Here is an 18,649-nt window from a genome sequence, read left to right as displayed (position 1 = left end):
AAATACATAGCAAACTGCCGCACGTCTAATTATCGAGCTGGAAGGCCTTTCTTGGGAGATTGCTGAGAGATTGTTCCCGGCGTTCCCCTGCCACCCACTCTGCCCGCGGCCATGTCCCACTCATACAGTATAGGAGTGTAAGTCCATTATGCGTCTCCCCGGGGGAATCTAATGTGACAACTGATTCGGTCTACGTGCTGATGGAGGGGGATCTTGGCACAGGCTCGGGAGGATTTCAGATGTACTTAAGCAATAATGCACAACAGGAAGTGGCAGTTTTGTGGCACTAACATCTGCAGGCGTTCCCACAAAAGGCAACTATGGTGCACTGGGAACACCACACTGGCTTGCAGGGACGAGCACATCATCTGCAGGTCCGTGCGGCGCTCATGTCGAAAACACAATCGTGGACCAAAAAGCACTGACTCACTCGTGCACTTTCTCCTGCGGTTGCTTAGCAATAACCGCCAGCCTGTTTTTCTTTTTTCTTGAGATTCTCCACTTTGCTCATTCAAGGGATTTCAGCCAGGCTGTACGGGAGAGAGAGTGCATCTGCCCGCGCTCAGCGTGCGTCACGACGAGTCCATCACACTCTCGTGCTAAACCTCAGCTCGGGAAGTGAGGCGGCGGGTGGTGACGCACTTGGAGCGTTCCGGGCCTCGCTGGTCGGGCGGTTTGTGGAGGAGTGAGAAACCCCCGGACATTTGGGGATGTCACTCAGAGGAGAGTCGTGACCCTGGAGGCTGGATGGAGGACCTCGGTGACCGGCTCACTAAGGGGCCATTACTGGGTAACTCTGGCTGGCAGTGTGCGTGTGTGTGCGTGGGCTGCATTATTCTGACATGTGGAGCCTCCGCAATCAAAAATCATGTTGCCAGGTTGAAACTAAAAGTGGAAATAGAGATTACTGTCAAAAGCATTGTGCATCTGCCTCTGGGCCGTCACCAAAAAAAGTCGGCACAATAATACGGTAATATTCCGCAACGGGGTGGACTTGAGCTTCCCTGCAATTAGCTGGAAAATGTATGTGCAGAAATCGGCATCAATGTCGGCATTCAGCCAAAATGAGTTTGAGAATATTGGCACACCGTTTGATGGCAAACGTCCAGTACCGCGCGTCCCTGCTTTTCAAGACTGGTTACAATATATACACGGGTAGGATTAATGTGATCCAAGCTGAGTCAATAGTTGTAAGTCCTGTATCTCTAAATGTGTCAACAGGAAGTTCGTACGATATAAACTGCCGCTGGTTGTATTTGATCTGCAGAAACAACGCGGCACCCGTCTTTGAGCTGGATTCTATTTCCCAGAATTCAGATCATTTCTAAATGCCACTTTTGTTTAGTCTTTTGAAGAAGCCTGTCAGTGCTTGCAAGATAACTTACTGCTCCTTTTGTCTGGCCTCGACGAGAGTTTTACATTTCCATTTAAGGAGGACAAAAAAAAAAAAGAGAGAGAGAAAGAAACGGGGCACTTTCAATGCGGCCCGACAGACAGCTGCGCCTCTTGCCAGCCCGTCAGGCCCCGACAGAGAATCTCCAGGCTCAGTTTGATTCACTAATCAAAGACTTCCACTTTGCCTTTGTCAGCGTGACCTCGGCTGTGAGCCAGACGCACGACAATGTAAACACACAACACAGGGCGGTTCATTCTGTTCCGGCACCAAAGTGCATCATACGTGCCGATGTAAAAAGTTAATCATTAAGGTAAACTGTGGAGATTGTGTTATGTATTAAAGCTGTGAGTGTGCTGCTGCTGCTGCAGCTGATTCTGTGTTGTTCTTGCAACAAAAAGCTCCTTTTTCTGTCTTCTTTGTGTCCTGTATGTTTAAATGAGGAATTTACAGACACATGTGCACCCATGGAATTACTATTTAACTTCAGAAATGCTCTCTATCTGGAATGAAAAGAATGCTGCTTGACAGTCTGATGTGGATCCTGTTTCACACTTCATTGAATACTGAGCAGCACTTGTATTCTGGGCCTCCTGGATGCTTTTCTTTGGGTGTATGCGTGAGGAGGGGGACGTTGGGGGTTGTGGGGAGGGACTGTGACCTTGAGAGGGCCTGGCGTCCCAGTAAGAAACACTCTCTCATCTTTCTGACCAATCAAATGCAGTAACGCCGGCCCCTCCTGGGAGCCCGTGAGATTTACTAGAAAACGCTGGTGACAGCCCGAAGAGCGGTGGTGAAATCACAACTCTGTTCACCAGCCCTCCTGAGACGTGTGCTAAAAGCTCCTCTTGTACCTCACTTCGCGCTGGCCCACTTAAAGCAAGAGCTGAACTGGTATCTGTGTGTGTGTATAGTGCGACGCTTACAGATTCACCAAAGCTACGCTTTCCAGCTGGGTATTGCGACCTGGAGTGAAACTTAAACACACACCGCCTCCTCCCTCACACCTTTGTCAAAACACAGAACTGCCTCTCGGCGAGTCTTACCAGGCCAATCAGGTACGGACTTCCCGCGTCGCCCAGGAGATGAGAGGTGAAGCTCTGAAAGGCGACCGCCGTTGCTCTCCGCGTGGGGATAACGACGAACTGCACAGGCATAGAGAGAAACAGGGACGGGGGGGGGGAAATAAATGAGATCATGTGCGATAATGAAGAGACGGAGGTAGAAAGATTCACTCAGGCACGTTAAAGCGACTCTTGCCGCCCTTCAATTATGCAGGCAGAGCCCACCTCATCGGGTCAGAACACCACAGGAAGACCTGTCAGTGAAAATGTCGGTAATGGCCCAGGCCTGTCTCTCCCCGGTCTCCATCCTAATTACAAATTAAGGAGGTGGTTGGTAAGCCCACCTGACCGAAAGTCGGATTTCAGACCTCCTCTTGCCCCCCTCTAATAAGCGCAAAGTTTTAACTCTAGTGTCGAGAGTGTGTATGAATAAAAACGCTCTCTGTGGAACTTCTGTGCTGTGCTGGAAGTCCGATGTGAGCTCACTTAGAGACTTAGCGCACAACCTATTTGAAAATGGGTGCCTGAGCCTCAGCCACGCGGCATTTCAAATCAATCTGGAATCGATTTTGGAACAGGTCCCCATTTGCTTAAGTTGTTTTGGAGAATGCTGTTTTGCTGTGAAGCTCCAGAAATGGTTTGTGGTCTACACAATATTGTCGCTTCACATCGGCAAGAGGAGGATTTTCATGTCGGGGCAAAATGTTCCCTTAGTGTCACCATTTTAGTCACATTTTTGAGTGTACCCAAACATACATCGGAGAAAAGGGTCATCTTTGGTTTGTTTTCCATGCACGGTGCATGAATCAATGTCGGTAAGTAACTATAAGCCCCACCCAAACTGTAGCCAGCTCGGTCCTACTCACACATCTCACACATCTAATCGGACGGCTGCTATTTGGTTTGCTGCAGGAATTTCCCAGTGACCCAGTCGATAAGTATAGGTTCTCAGCACTTACCATTAAAATGTCTGCTGTTATGGCCCAGTTCAGGAAAAGCAGCGTCTCTCCTATAAAGATGCAAACCTAAATAAAGGGGAAAGAAACAGAAAGTCCATTTAGTGGCACTAATTAAGATCACTGCACAAAAGGCTGTCAACCAGACACGAAGCCAAAAGAGGAGGACGCAGATATTCGTTCCGTGTGTGGGAATCTTGCTGCTGGATAAACTGCGCGCTGGTCGCTGTGGTTCGAAAACATGTTATTATGCCGTGGCCCAATTATACGTGGAGGTGCAGGCCTTCATTTTGGTTCCGTCGAGCCGAGCATTTAGCCTTGCGAGCTGAAAAAAACAGCGCGGGATGATAAGGGATGTTTATTCTCGTCGAAGCCGTGTGTTCAGTGTGGAAACATTCAAACACTTCCTAAGTTTAGATCCAGCTGCAAGATTTTGAATTTATGTCCCTCTGCTGGATGGGTGGAGCAGAGAATGTAAACTTTAAATTACACAGAAGAGTTGATGCACTCAGAGTGCTACTGTACATGCATGCACACAGGCTGGGAGCAGCTGGCGTTTTCTAATTCGCCCACCTTCTTAGAAACAGCCCCAGAGGGATTTGGTTGCAGTGGATTCTCGTGTGTCTGTGTTTGGCTGGATTCGCCTGCCGCGGTTTAACACAGCCGGTTGATGTGCGTTTCCTGCTGGGGAATAACCCCCTCTGCCAGTGTGCCAGACCTACAGTACAGTACAGAGGGCTTACAGAAAGGAGTCTGACAGCGGAGATGTAGACAAGTGTGCTCCGAGAGCTGCGAACCAGACACCGTGACCGACGCGTTGCCTCTCAGAAGACAGAAGCCCGGCCTTTTTTACTCAGATTAGCTGCGTGTTGACGGGACAACAGCTGCGAGGGGGTCAATCGGCCCTCGGCTGAGCAGCACCGACCTGTTACAGCCACTTCACGCCTTATAATGTGACACATCTGTCAGTGCCCCGCCATGAAACCTGAGCTGATCACTTACAACTGTAGCCGTACTGTACGACGACTTGAACCCTGTACGGGAGGGTCGTCTGAGAAAAAGTGAAGTCACATGTTTGAAGTCGGAATGGTTAAACTATTAACTTCCACGGTAAGATGTGAAACAACTAAAGGGTATTTCCACTATTTTTACACATTAAAATGTGTTTATAGATCTTCAGGAGAACAACTGCGTGTGTGGGAAAAAAAGCAGCATAGAGCCTTCTGCGGCTCCACAAGAGGCTGCATGTAATCTGATAAACTGCCTCCAGTGATGTCACTCAGTGGCAAAGCTGCATTGTGGGTAATGCAGGTGCCAGGTGAACAATGCATAGAATAATAAAGGCGACACATCTGGTTCTGCTGTATCAGTTTTGCTTATTTGCAATGCTAAATCAGCGGACTGCTTTTCAGAACCTGGCGCCAACATTACCCACAATGCAACTTATTTTTTCCACACATGCTGGAGTACTCATTAACATTATTTGATGTGTAAAAATATTGGGAGAAAAAAAAACTGCCCGCACCTTTTAAACTTTGTGACCGTTACAAAGATAGAGATCTGGTGTCACTCGAGTGCACCTATGCCCTTTCTGTCACACAGCCTTTGTCTGAAATTGAGTTGGACAGGTTTGAATTAATAAGGATACTGCTGAACCTCAGGTCTAATTGGCTGAGTCATGCCTCTGTCAAACAGCTGATAAATGCGCGCCCCGTCTGACCTAACAGGAGTTCATAAGAAATTTAAATTCATTAAATCCAAATCAGCACTTACGCAAGTCATTATTTGTCATTTAGGAGCTCCTTTGTTGAGCAGCTGTTAAAGGACTACAGTATGAGGAGCATGGAGCATTTGATTAATAAGGTTATCGCTCCATGGCTTCGCTCAGTCGACGTTAAGTTGGTGTGTTATCTTCGGATTAAAAAAAAAACAAAAAAAAACAGTCAATGTACAATTATGTTGCTTAACATCCTGTACATAGAAACATTCTTAAACTTACCAGGTGATGGAAATTTACTCAAAGCGTTACTTCATTCCATTTTTGGGGGTATTTGCCTTTACTTGAGTATTTACATTGCCATGAGACTACATTTATGAAGGAAATGCTTGATGGCTTTCCAGCACTATTCACGCCCAACTTGTTGAGAGTCACTTCCTTTTCCTTTGTGCCTCATAAGAGTGAGAATTTTGCGCTCGGTGAGACCAGCTGCCCGGAATGCATTGTTTCAGATGGGTGGTTGTTGAGTTGCGCCCTTTCCTGCTTCACGGGGCAATTAGACACACAAGTTGCGAAGAATTTGCCTGGCACTCTAACATTTGTCCAGATAAGGTATGAGCGTGAGTCACCTGCGGCAGCTCCTGAGGCCGTCTCAATCTAACCTGCAAATTCACGCACTTGCTGCCTCGGGGCCTGACAGGAGATGGCATCAGGCAAGGTGTCTTCTTACTGCTTTATTCCCGATTCGAACATTAACCCCGCCCAGCGAGCTTTCACAAAGCTTTCTCTTGTCAGATTGGTTACCAGACTTTCCCTTTTAAATCCCAGTCCCTCGGGCTAATCCATAATTAACATGCTAATATTGCTCTTTGTCGGGTGGATATTTTTCACCTGGTGACCTGGTGATTCTTGGAGATAGTAGCTAAGCAAATGTCCTAATCACAACTGTGGCTGTAGACACAACATGTGCAAGAGAGTTGCAGGAAACGGCTCTTACGTAAGCGCCCACGATGCTCTTCTTGGCCACCACGAAGATGAGGCAGATGAAGATGGCCGAGCCCAGCATGCTGACGGCGCACACGAGGGGGTCGGCTCGCTCCGTCCTCTGGCGGCACAGGCGCGTGGTGGCTGCCCCGATGACGACGCCTAGCAGGCCGGTCACGCAGGTGATCGCCCCGAAAATTAGGCTGGACAAAAGGGGGAAATTACTGTTAATGACGTCAAAAACAAAAATAAGTTACCTAAAATGTAACTAAAATAAAACATGAAGGAACAAAAGTGATGAAGGTACTCCAGTGGATGCTGCCTTATTTGTTGGGAGTATGACTTTGAAAGGTCGCCAGCTCTTACGTACTGAACCTTTAAATCAAATATATATTGTGCATATTTCCTTAAAACCAACATGGGCTATAATAAATGGTGCATCACTGAAATACCTCAAAAATGAATCGACATACATTTTTTTTATTTAATGGCATAAATTCACCTTAAGCCAGCTCATTCAGCTTTTTATAAGCGGCACACAAGGGCCTGCCAGTATTCTTCTCTTTTACCGGGGTTTCAGATTACACCGGCGACTTCAAAAGATCGCTCCCCCTGTTTAGTCATTAACCTCTCACCTGTCTGTGCTGCTGCAGACCTCCTTTGTGCAGGCCTCGGCAGTCTTCTGCACCACCTGCGCTCTGACCAGGTACAGAGGAATCCACATACCAAACGCACCTGTGGCGAAGGACACGGCGGCGGACGCCAGGGAGGAGAACACGTAGCTCCGGCTGGCGGTGAAGAAGCACACGCACACACAAAACGAACACCAACCAGGTGATTATCGCGGCATTACAAATAAACAAGCCACTGTTCCCTGTCACGCAACCTCAAACATCTCTCCGGCTCTGATAACAACCGCAAACAGATCAGCCAGATAATAGGGGAACACAGGAGGAGTTTGGGGGATTATCTGATTATCTCCAAGGTAAGAAAATGAGAATTTAAAGGAGCTCCAGAAAGGAAATATATGCAGTTAATGCTGCCAGTTTTCTGTTGGAGATGAAAATAACACAGGATTTAACACTTTTCCATAGGTGGTTAATGTGGGACACTGTGTACATGCAGGGGATGACTAGGCGGTTGTTACATTAAACCTGCATGGCTATATTAAAGCAGCTATATGGATTTTATAGCATTTTTTTTTTTTTAGAGATGAAGCCCAAAGGTCGTATAATAACAAGGGCCTACAGTGTCTTGGATGCAAAGCTCCCTTCACAGCTCGGCAGCGTTGCAGAGTGGTGCTGAGTGAGCGATACTGGCCCACTGTGTATCGTGTTGACATTTCCGTGCCTCTAATAGCTACCATAAAAAGATCTCATATATAAAGCTTGTCACCTATCATTCAACAAGCTAAATTGTTAGCATGAGTGGCTTTTAGTAGGGGGAGATGGTGGTGGTGGTGGTGAGTCTAAAGGGGCCTACAGTCATCACTCCCAAAAACCTGCTGCATTCTCTGTCGCCTGTCAGGACTGGACGCCTTACTTTTTGGCGAGGGCCTTCATGTCACAGCACCAGGAAGTGCGCGTCTTGATGCGGCCCATCTGGTCAGCGCTGCCCCTCTTCGGCTCCGGCACGAAGACGAGGATCAGGGTTCCCGCGGTGATCCCTAAAACTGGGGACACCTACCCGGGGGGGGGGGGGACGGACAAGAAAAAGACCCTGTTAGACCCCCGGACACATCGCATGACATGCTGCTTGGAGTGGGCGGGGTTTGGGAGAGATGCAGGACAAGGAGCTGTGTGTTTACAATCTGAATCTGAATGGACGGCTGCTGAGTTTGCCGACACGCCTGACGTCCTGCACAAGCCCACTGGAGCTGAGAACATTCCCTCGGCTTACTCTGTGTGTGTGTGTGTATGTGTGTGTGTGTGTGAGACAGTGTGTGGGTTCGCCTGTGTCTATAAGAATACGAGACTCTCAAGCTTTTGAGAGCTGCTTTGTGCATCTAGGTGGAAACCTCATAAATGCCCATCTGCTATTATGTTCACTATCATCCTTTATGGGATATGAGGTAGCATGTTTCTGCATGTGTGTGTATGTGTGTGTGTATGTCAGTGTGGGGAAGACAAAAGGCGGGTTGGCGTGTGTGGGTGAGGATTTGTTCGGGGTAATACAAATTGCTCACAAAAGCAAAAACTAATTTCACCTGTCAGGGGAAATTCATCATATTATATTTTGTAGCCCATTTGATATGCAGTGGTAAAGTGAAACACGTGGTGTGCGCGAAGGGTTGTTTCACAGAGGGGGAGTAGCTAATGTGGCTTGTAATGTGGTCTCAGAGGTGTGGGGATTACACTAACGCTGATTATTTCCTTTCCCATATTGTCTTCTTCTTCTTCTTCTTCTTCCTGGGTGGAGCAGCTTAATTGGGTCCGCGTCTACATCCGACGCGTGTAATATGCTCTCGGCTTAATGGAAGAGCACGGCGCTCATTTCAAAGTAAATAACTACTGCTGCTATTTCGGCTCGAGTCCCCTCAGAGTTATTCTACGAGACACCAGGAATCTATAACCTCCGACCCCGACTCCCACGGGGCCCATTAAGACACTTCCCGTATGGACTTATGGCAATCAAACAAATTAGCTCCTGCCCCTCTCTTGCTCCTCGTTTCCACGCCCCCCCCCCAGCTCCTTCTTATCGCCAAACAAGGAAGGTAGCTGGAACACGCCGGGCGCAAAAACAAACGGAAGCGCTGCAGTGTTTTTTCCTCAAAGCAGGATACTGCTCCACAGAGCCCGTTTCATGTCTTGGTATTTGTTTTCCTCCGCATGCCACACCGGTGATTAATTGGCTTTGCGATTGTTTTATTGGAATGTTATTGTGGCTGCTGTGGAACAAACTCAACCCTTGCTCTTCGTGCTTTTTTTTTTTTTTTTTTTTTTTTAATGCAAGACAAGGAAAAAAAAAAAAAGAACGTTCTGTTTCCTGAAGTCCAGCAAGGTGTCGCGTCCAGAAATCTCTGCCACCGCGACATGCTGAGAGAATGTTTAATGTCTTCCTTTAAATGTCAGCCGGCTCATAAGAGGAGTCGGGTCGTCATTTGTTTTAAGGATTTTAAAAGCTGACCCTGAAGGCGGCGGCGGCTGCTGGGGAGTCCTGTTAGACCTTTCATTGGTCCTCACCATCACTGCTGGTATGTCTTATAGGGCTGTCCACTTCTAAACATTGTATATGGAGTCCCACTAAAAAAAAAAAAAAAGGGCCACGACAACAATGATTTAACACCTGCGTCTGCTCGTAAGTGCGCTACTGCAAAAACAGTCCAGTAGGTAATTTCTTTCTTAAAAGGTTGGGATGTCTCAGCAAATTTCTCACAGATAAATCTGAAATGAGCCTTTAATTAAAAGGGACCCAGCCTAATGCTCTCGGAGCACCATTACAGCATCAGTCCAGTAAGAAGCAACAACTTTGTGCCAGGTCGAACTCAAACCCTGTTCCCCTCTCTATCTCTGCCCAGACAGGAGAATTAGTGCTTTCCCTGGAACACGTTCTCCTTTCTCACAGGTGATCTCTGTTTTCTCTGAAAACTGCAGCTTCATCTAAAATCCTCGTCATTTCCCTTCCACTCATTGTTTTCCATTATTTACAAAAGCACAATCCGCAGCACAGCTAGCCAGTGGTGAAAGAGGAACTCAGATCATCTACTGAAGCAACAGTTTGAATATATCACTGAAAAAAACTCCCCAAAAAGCAAATTGCTAGCCTTGCAAACCTCACTAAAGTAAAAGTATGTAAGTATGTCTTTGAATTAATAAAACTACTGCAATAATAATTAAGATGTTTACAGTTGTGCTCATCTTAATTATATCATACATACTGTGTTTATACAGTATAAACACACGCATCCTATAATATCACATGTTTGTGGCATCACTGTCCTGTGACAACATCTAAAAACAGCCTGTTTTCAGCTTTGTGACGTTGCATTTTCCAGCTTGGCCTCGAGCGGTTCTTAAATTGTTTATTTGGCCTCAAAGAATTTTCCCGACTCAATTCTTAATTCTCATGACATTCGGAGATACGTGGCTTTAACTGGACAGGAACGCTACGGCAATTGCTATCTGAAAAGCAGCGAGTCACTAAATCTGTCAGTCAAACGTTGTGTCTCTCGGATCAGTGGGAGTAGAAGTGTTGAAGTTGCATTAAATGGAAAAGCTTGTACAAGTATCTGGAATTTGCACTTAAGTTCAGCATTTGAGTAAATGTGCTTAGTTACCTTTCACCACCGCAGCTAGCAGCCCTAAATTACCTGGGCGATTCAGCATTGTGTGCCAGGTAGGGGCCACATTGACCTCCAGCAACTGTGTGTGTGGCTATCAAGGAAACCTAATGCTATGCTTGTGCGCTTGAAAAAGAAACTCTGCGCAGGTTGAGGAGGCCCCGACACCGCGTTGCTTCTTCTGAGGCCGACATTGATCCCGCCGCACCGCAGACGACCTGCCTGGGTAAACTGCAACGAATGACAAATGTGTTTACAGCCTTACAGCCTCGATCCACTTTCCTCACTGCAGCCACTGCATCAAACTGAGCCATTTATCAACTTCATTCTTTTTACCTTGAACAGATATTAAAGGAACTTGAGTGAGTTTGATGCTAAAAGTTTGCGAAACATTTTTAGAAAATGTTCCGCAGGAGGCTTGGAGGCTGAGCTGCTGCTGATGTGGACGCATGTGTTAGCTGTCCAGCCCTCAGCTCTCCCTGCTCTGTCGCTTCCCTACAATGTCAGGCCCCAGACCGCCTGTTCAGCCATGTGTGTCCCCCCGGTGCTTCTGCCGCCACCGACCCCTCTGACCCCAGATCCATGACAGGCCTCCCCAGCAGGACTATGCTGCTGTGTTTGTGCGCTGCTTTAGAAGAGGACGACGACGGTGATGATGCTCTTACCCTTAATGCCCAGTGCCAGTCTCCTGCAGCCACCTTGGCGCTGGAGCCCAGGATGTAACCCAAACCGCTGCGGAGAGATGGAGAGATTTCATATTAGCGACACAAAATGCCATATACATTCCTCTGAACCTGTTCCGCTGAGGTCTATCAGTGCGTGTTATATATAAAAAGCCTGTGAGTCAGTGTCCTGAGTTAGCTGAGTCTGTCATTTCCATCACATAAGCTAACGCCTACGCCACACACATCCTGTTTGTAGTGTGATTAAAGCGGCGTTGAGTGTTTGGATACTTGACATGGAGCGCTTATGACAGTGTAACTGATCAAAGCACCGGTAGCAACTTGGCTAGCTGGCCTATTTGTGGACCGGGGGGGGGGATTTTGTGCGTGCAGTGACAAAATGCAGGTGCGCAGCCATCACCCATGGGCCAACGGAGCACCGCACTGATGCGTTTGTCTGGCCGAAAAGGCCGTGTTGTCAGTGTAATCGAATTTCACCACGTTTTACTCCAGTTTAAGGGTGTTTTGTGTCCGTCGTAAAGGGGAAATAACAGTGAGACGCTTTGAGGGAAATGTTGCCAGATCAGATCGCATCAGATAAGGCGGCCCCTATGCTGCTTTAAGCCTCAGCTGCCAGATAGCATCAGCATTAAAAGGACAAAGAGGATTCGAATAGGGGTAGGTATGAGTGGCAGAGGACTGATCGTTACTCTAGGCGTGTGAGCATTATCTTCAACACAGTAATGGAGTAGTAATTAAAGAGCGATCGCCACTGGGGCTTTTGACTCGGCACATCGGCCCAGCGCCGCGGAGATCTGCGTCTCCAGCACAACTTTAGCTTTAACCCACGCACTCGTCTCGAGCAGCGATCACGGGAGCAGCTGTAAATACCCCTTCCTCCCCGCAGCACTATCCAAGAATAGCTGCTAACAAAGCTCGGCCAATTCGGTTGGCAAACACATTTCGTTTCCTGTAAATTCTTCCCAATAAAAAGCACAAACAAACCCGCATACTACGGTTTAAAGCTCCACATGGCCTGAACTAGGGGCTGAAGCGATTGAATAAATGTATTAATCACCAAATTAATTGGTTCTACCCCCCAAGTTGTGAATATTTTTGAACTGTTGGTTGGACAACACCAACAATTGGATGGCAAAACCTGGAACTTTAGGAAATAGTGGCACAAATTTGACAATTTCATAGACAAAATACCCGATTGAAGTAGAAAAAAAATTGTCAGATGAATCTGTAATGAAACTGATGACTCTCAGCCCCTTATCTGAAAAGCCTCCCGTAAAGACTCTCAAGAATGGCCCCGCTATCTGTTCTATTTCCCGGGTGCGTCGGGACGTGAGATTTTCGAGCAATATCCAATTTAATGAGGATGAAGTGATATCTTATCTGGTCCTATCTATAAGTGAGTAATGTATCATCCATCCTTCTCTTACTCCTTCAGGTTTGCGATTCCACCAGAATTAGTCAGTGAGAGTCTTCCTGGTCTAAGTTCTTTGGACCTGTTTGTCTGAGGGTGCACAGCCTCTGGTCAAGGGATGCTGCTTTCCATTAGAATAGCAGATTGGAGCGGTAGATTGATGGTTCTTATCAGCACGAGCAGCTAAAGGCCTAAAACATGTTCAACTGGTTTTACACACACAGATTCTCACACGCTACACACTCAGAGCGGAGCGGGGGGGGGTTGGTTGGGGGAACTGTCCACGGTTGTGATTCCATGATCAGTCCTCCAAAAATAACACGGCAGTATAAACAGGCTCAGACAGCGTATGATATTTCCAGCGAGTGACTAACAGCTAATCTTATCAGAGTCGACCCAGGGAGTGTTTGGAAAGTTCGGCACCGACAATAAAACTCTCCAGCAAAAAATACGCTCGTATCAAACGCCGGCGTCGCGCAGACACCATCTGTCAGGCCGAGTTTTAAACAAATTATGGGGGGGTGGATAAAAAATGAGGGCAGGGGAAACCATTTCCTGTCAATCCGGTCTAATTCCTGAGGTCATTTCCTGGAAACGCTCACAACAACCTCGGTCAAGACAAACAAAGTGGGAGACTGGATAGGATGTTTGACTGCGCTTTACTGAGGCCCGCTCTTCTACCACCTATTGTCCGTGTTGCCGGGCAGTTTACGGTGACCCAAACATTCTGGCGGCTAGTGCGACCGCTCCGAGGTCAGGTTAGCCTTTCCTTTCCCCCATTTGTCCGACTGTCTCCAATCTGCCATCAGAAACTCATTTGATTAGTGCGCCGAATGGCTTGTACGAGCTTTTCATCGCCATGGTTTTTTTTTTCCCTCTGTCAACAAATTTAAGTGACATACGTGTTGAGAGTGGATAGACTCCAGCACATTCCCGTCGCGTGTGATTGTGCGTGCAGAAGCAGGAGTACGGCGCAGCGTGCGGCAGCCCGGGCCCATGCCGTGCAGCACTTACACCGTACAGCGATAAACCTCAAGTGGCTCCTGTGCCGCATCCACAAGTACATTCATCTTTTATTACTTGGCTTTGTTTGTTGTCTCCCTGTGGCCCTTTTTCTGATTGAATGAACTGAAAAGGCTGGAGATTTGAGCTTAATAATACCTCCTACTCTCCCACACCCCGCCCCCACGCCGCATCTCCGAAAAAGCCTCCCACCCCTCCTTTAAGCCTCACGCAGCCAATTGTAAGTTGTGCTTTTTTTTTTTTTTTGCTGCAGAGAGCCTGAGCCCTTTGTGTGGCTGCTTCTGAAAAAAAAAAAGAGAGAGCAAGATAGGAGCAAGCCTGACCCTCTCTATGTACAGATGATTTCGATTCTTGTGTGTAATTCATCCTCATTCCTGTGATTTAACATATGAAGAAACCAGCCGGATCGGATGAACATCACCGCCGAGCTACCAAGTGTCATTAATGTGAGCGTGAGCGTTTCCCAAAATAGGCCGCGGATCTTGCTGTTTGCGCCGGGAACACGGGACCTGTCTGGCTCTTACCTTCCCAGCGGGATGGCCAGGTAGAAGACAGAGAGCATCATGGTGCGGCTGTTGTTAGTGAACAGGTCTCCTATGATGGTGGGAGAGATGGAGGAGTAGCTGGACTCTCCGATCCCCACCAGTCCCCTGGAGAGCACAAACAGCCAGTAGTACTGCAGAGAGAGAGAGAGAGAGAATAAGGGAAAAGATAAGACGCTTTTGTTATTGAGCTCCACTGGAAACCTTCAGTCGGAGCACGATGTCGACCCACGAGACATTTCTCTTGGTCAGGAGTCTTTTTTTCCTCACCAACTTTTGATTAAAGCAGAAAACAGTAGCATGGCTGTAGATGTCTGTATGGTCATTAGAATCGGGCTTACAAGCACATATTGTATTATGTGGACTGACCAGCTGTTAACTGATGTAATACAGTCGAACAGTCACATGTATTTTCTGAAACGTCTGTCTCCCACATAATCAGATAAATGGCATACAGGACCGGACAATGAAATCAAGGCAGCATGTAGAGTTTGGACCAAGTGTAGCACTATGGAGCGATGGTTTTATGATTGAGTCTCTTTTGTCTTTGTTATGTGAACGCGCGTGGACACTTGGTGAGGGTTTTTTTTTTTTTTTTACATTCCTGACTGCAGTAGTGTGCAAACCAATAAAACGATGGGCTGAAAAGGCAGTGAAATGGACAGCCGGTTAGCAAACAGGGATATGAATAACAGTGGGCTGTTTAATTCATACACATAACTTCTCTTATTTGCAAAGCAGGCCCCAATGCGACGCCTTAAGCACAACTCATTAACAATGCTGCAAAAGGAGTTTATCCTGCTCAACCAGATCCATTTGACTAAACTGTGAAAAAAAAAAAATGCGACATCAGAATTCGAATGTGTTCAATCCCCCCCCCTTTTTTTTGCTGTATTAAATTACCAAAGCCAATTATCTCTCATCAGATGTCATAAACCGATAAACAAACAAAAAAAAGATGAATGCGTGGAGGGCTTTAATAGGAGTGGCACGCCGGCGGGGGCACCTGTGTAGGCAGCTGGATTGTTAACTGTTGCCATGGCAACTACTACTCGCTGGATTTCGTGTCCGCCTGTGTGAAGCTGCAAGGAAAATCTGGCTCCCTGACACAGCGGGATGATGCAAACAGGAAACGTTGGCCGCTGATTTGCATACTGCATCAGTAAAACTAGTAAAACTCCTTAAACGTTGCAATCAGGTCACATTGTTCAGCGGTGCTATGAACTGTTTGTATTTCGCATTCCTTTACATCATGTGCTACTTTTATCTCCTTCCACTCTCAGCATATTCAAGCACCCCGTGGGCCCTGATAATGTGAGTCTGGGGTGCGTGTGAGCGTGATGAGGTCGGGGCTGCAGGTAGCGGAGGCGGAGCTGAGACGGCGATCCCTGCGCTGACCCGAGCTCTCAGCTGTCACTCCGGACTTCACGCTGGCGGACGGGGACGACGTGGCATGAGGTCAGACACACAGCCATCAAACGTCCCCTGGAGACTTACCGCATGCACACATAGACACACACACACACCGCAATGTAAGATTACAGTTAATGGATGCCTCTGCTGTGGCGTTCACCCATATCGTTTTCAAAGATATGTGTTTACAACTGTGTTTTTTTTTTTTTCTGAACACTCTCCTCCTTTCGTGCTTTTCTGACTGATCGCGGCTGAGCCTTCTCTGTTCGTCACAGCCGCTTTCAAATGATTCAAAGCCAGTCTATTTTCTCCTGTTTTAATGGCCCGCCGTTTAGTGGGAAGCGCGATGATAGTTCTCTCCGTGCTGCGCGGTGACAAGATTATCATCGGCCACTTGGAACAGAAACACTACTATCAGTGACAAAAACAAAAGTGCAGCGCTGCCAGGGAAGCGCCGCAAAAATGAAGTTCAGGAACAGGAAAAAGCAGACTGAGGACTGCGAGGTGACAGACGAGAACAGGGAGGTCAGCGGAGAGTCCAGTCTTCGTTTGGTTGACATTTGATTACTGAAGATCATTGCTCAACCTGTGCCATCCTAGCTAAGGAATTACACGGAACTATTAAAGAAAACCAGTTCTCTCAGCTTGCATGTGAATGCAGAAGACAAACCGGTACCAATGTATCATGACACAATCTGAGGTGGTGAGGGAAAATAAAACTCATGTCAAGGTTACAATAATACCAAGAGATTGTCCAAAATGCAATAAAATATTCTGAATCTGTGCAGCTTCATGAGAACAACAATCGTTCAGCGATTCATTACTCTAGTCTCACCCTGTTTCTATTCACGAGAAACATTACATCAGTATGGTCAGTCTTACTTTCCATCGGATTAAATTATAAATAGATTGCCACTGATGCGTTTCACATTTTTCAAAGACCTACAAGTGATCACTTTGTGGCGATAATCTGTCGCGGTCGTGCAGAAAAAAAGTTGCGCGCTTTCACTTCGTGGCAGTGGCAGATTCGTCTTACGTAACATCTGACTTCTGAATCTGCCGCAAAAAAATCCCTCCAAAATGCCCCGGAGTGTCTTAAATGCGTAATGATAGGACTCAGTTGTAAGTGGTCATTAACATTTCATCGCACGCCATGTCTTTCATCTCTCATGGCGACAGCGCCGTGGAGCTGTTACATAAGAAGACATCTACGCTTGTCCCGTTTGATTGACGCGCCCGGGAACGTGTCTTGGGGGGGGGCGAAGTTAAAGTTCGATCTGCGCGCCTTCGCATCAGCAGTCGGCGGCCTTTGTGGCGTTTGTCAGAGGGGAAGGGGCCTTTAATGTCAGCTTAGCCATAAGCAGCCTGAATGTACTTCCTGCTTGGGCTGCCATCTTGTCTCCTAGCAGACGGGTCTATAGGGGATTGAAGTCAAAGGACGCCCTACTGAGACCATCGGCATCTCTGAGCTGTCAGTTCCTTCCGCAGCTCTGGGGCTGAAGAGTGAACAGGCTTACTCACAGGAGCGATGACACCGCGGGACTCCATGACGCTGCTCTGCGGACGTGCTGCATAAATTCAACTAACGTAGCCTTTAATGCCACATATCCCCGCCGGTGGAGCGATTTCAGACTGTCAGTCTGATTTTTCATTGCGACTGTCCATCAAGGCTGTAAAACACACGCGTACACATGCACGTGCACATGTACAGAGCCCGTCACTGTAATGTGATGACTACCCCTCACCCACCTCATCACCCACAGGAGCAATGGTATTATTTAGTGCATCCAACACCGCCCAGCACACAGGGGGGCTTTTGGAGATATCAAATCTAGACCCTCTTGTCAAGGGGCAGTGAAACAACTGAGCCTTATCTTCTGAAGCACTGTAATTGAGACAAGGCTGAGGCATGGGCCTTCATTAGTTGATTGGCTGGCAGCCAGTAAGAGGGGGAGGAGGGGCGGGATGGAGGGAGGGAGGGAGGGAGACGTAAAGAAAGCCTACAAAGGCAAAGCGGGTGTCTGGCTTAACGAGCGTATCATTTTATTTCACCAGCCTTAACATCAAGCATCAGGACCGTAACAGAATAATTAGCTCGTCGGTGTAGGCTGTATCACGGGGACGGGGCTTAATAGAATAACATTAGAGCTCCGGTGCTCTGCTTGTTCCGCCGTTTCCATCAGATGTCGTACCTCTTTGCTGATGAAGGAGCTCAACAGGGTAACAATGGACCAGAAGAAAATGCCACAGCTCAGGATGACCTTTCTGTTGAAGCGGTCGCCCAGGTAACCGAAGATGGGAGCTGCCACCATGAAGCTGCAGATGAAGACTGCGGAGGAGAAAAAGAGAAAAAGGGAAAGGAGACGTTATAGTGACAGAATGTGACATATCTCTCTCAGTCCTGACACCGCGGTATCACGTGTAACTTCGTTGCACTTTGCTGTAAAAACTCCAGCCAGACTGAGGCGTGCACTTTTAAGCTTTCAGGTCCACTACTTATTAAGCCAAGACCCGTCCAGATCGACTGGGCGATACCAGCGAAGGACTGCCAGAGGACAGCTCCATTCAACTCCAGCCAATTAGGATTCCATTACACCTCACCTACACCAACTACAAGAAACCCGGGGAAAGAATATTAAACACAGATGATACAGCAACCCAGAAAGGTGATGTCGGTTCAATCTGTAAAAAGAGGGAGTAGCGCCCTGCACAGGGAAGATTGTAGGAGGAGCTACAGCGTGGAAGTCAGCCAAATACAGTTCGTTGGAATCGAACAAATCAAAAATGAAAAAAAAAAACAAAACATGTCAGGGTTTAGTGTATCACTACTGGAATTACATTGAAAATGACCAGGTGCCATGTGATTAATATCAATATATCATATACCAGCACTGATTCTTTTCCACTTTCTCCCAGGGGCAGGAGGACTGTACGTGCCAGTGTGGCCATAAATAATTCCTCCATCTTAATTCCATGCAACTAAACCTATGTCCCAGTGAAAGGCACACAAGTGCTTTAAAATATGTTCCCCTAATTGCCCCGCCGCTGACTGGACAACTAAGCCCTTGTTCTCGGGGCTTTTAGTCAATATTTATGAGGACGAGCAACCCAAACAGACCTGCATTTTTAATGCTCTCAAACCGAGTTTTGTGTCTTTGCAGAGGAGAAAGGGCAGAGATGTTAC

At 47.3% G+C, this 18,649-nt stretch overlaps 1 protein-coding gene across 2 annotated transcripts in view; it reads right to left on the bottom strand.

Annotated features, from left to right (window-relative positions):
- spns2 (spinster homolog 2 (Drosophila)) overlaps window positions 1–18,649 on the bottom strand; it is a 65,125-nt gene that overhangs the window by 9,270 nt on the left and 37,206 nt on the right. For both annotated transcript variants that reach the window (XM_037119052.1, XM_037119053.1), the window contains exons 3-10: window positions 17,658–17,794; window positions 14,035–14,186; window positions 11,059–11,125; window positions 7,657–7,796; window positions 6,750–6,902; window positions 6,128–6,317; window positions 3,417–3,482; window positions 2,440–2,538 (exon numbers count right to left, since the gene is read on the bottom strand). In XM_037119052.1, the coding sequence (XP_036974947.1) occupies window positions 2,440–2,538; window positions 3,417–3,482; window positions 6,128–6,317; window positions 6,750–6,902; window positions 7,657–7,796; window positions 11,059–11,125; window positions 14,035–14,186; window positions 17,658–17,794 (1,004 nt within the window). The remainder of the gene's footprint in view (window positions 1–2,439; window positions 2,539–3,416; window positions 3,483–6,127; window positions 6,318–6,749; window positions 6,903–7,656; window positions 7,797–11,058; window positions 11,126–14,034; window positions 14,187–17,657; window positions 17,795–18,649) is intronic.

This window comes from Acanthopagrus latus, chromosome 13 (genome assembly GCF_904848185.1).
Source record: "Acanthopagrus latus isolate v.2019 chromosome 13, fAcaLat1.1, whole genome shotgun sequence".
Lineage (NCBI taxonomy): Eukaryota > Metazoa > Chordata > Actinopteri > Spariformes > Sparidae > Acanthopagrus > Acanthopagrus latus.
This window is presented reverse-complemented; position numbering and strand designations above follow the sequence as displayed.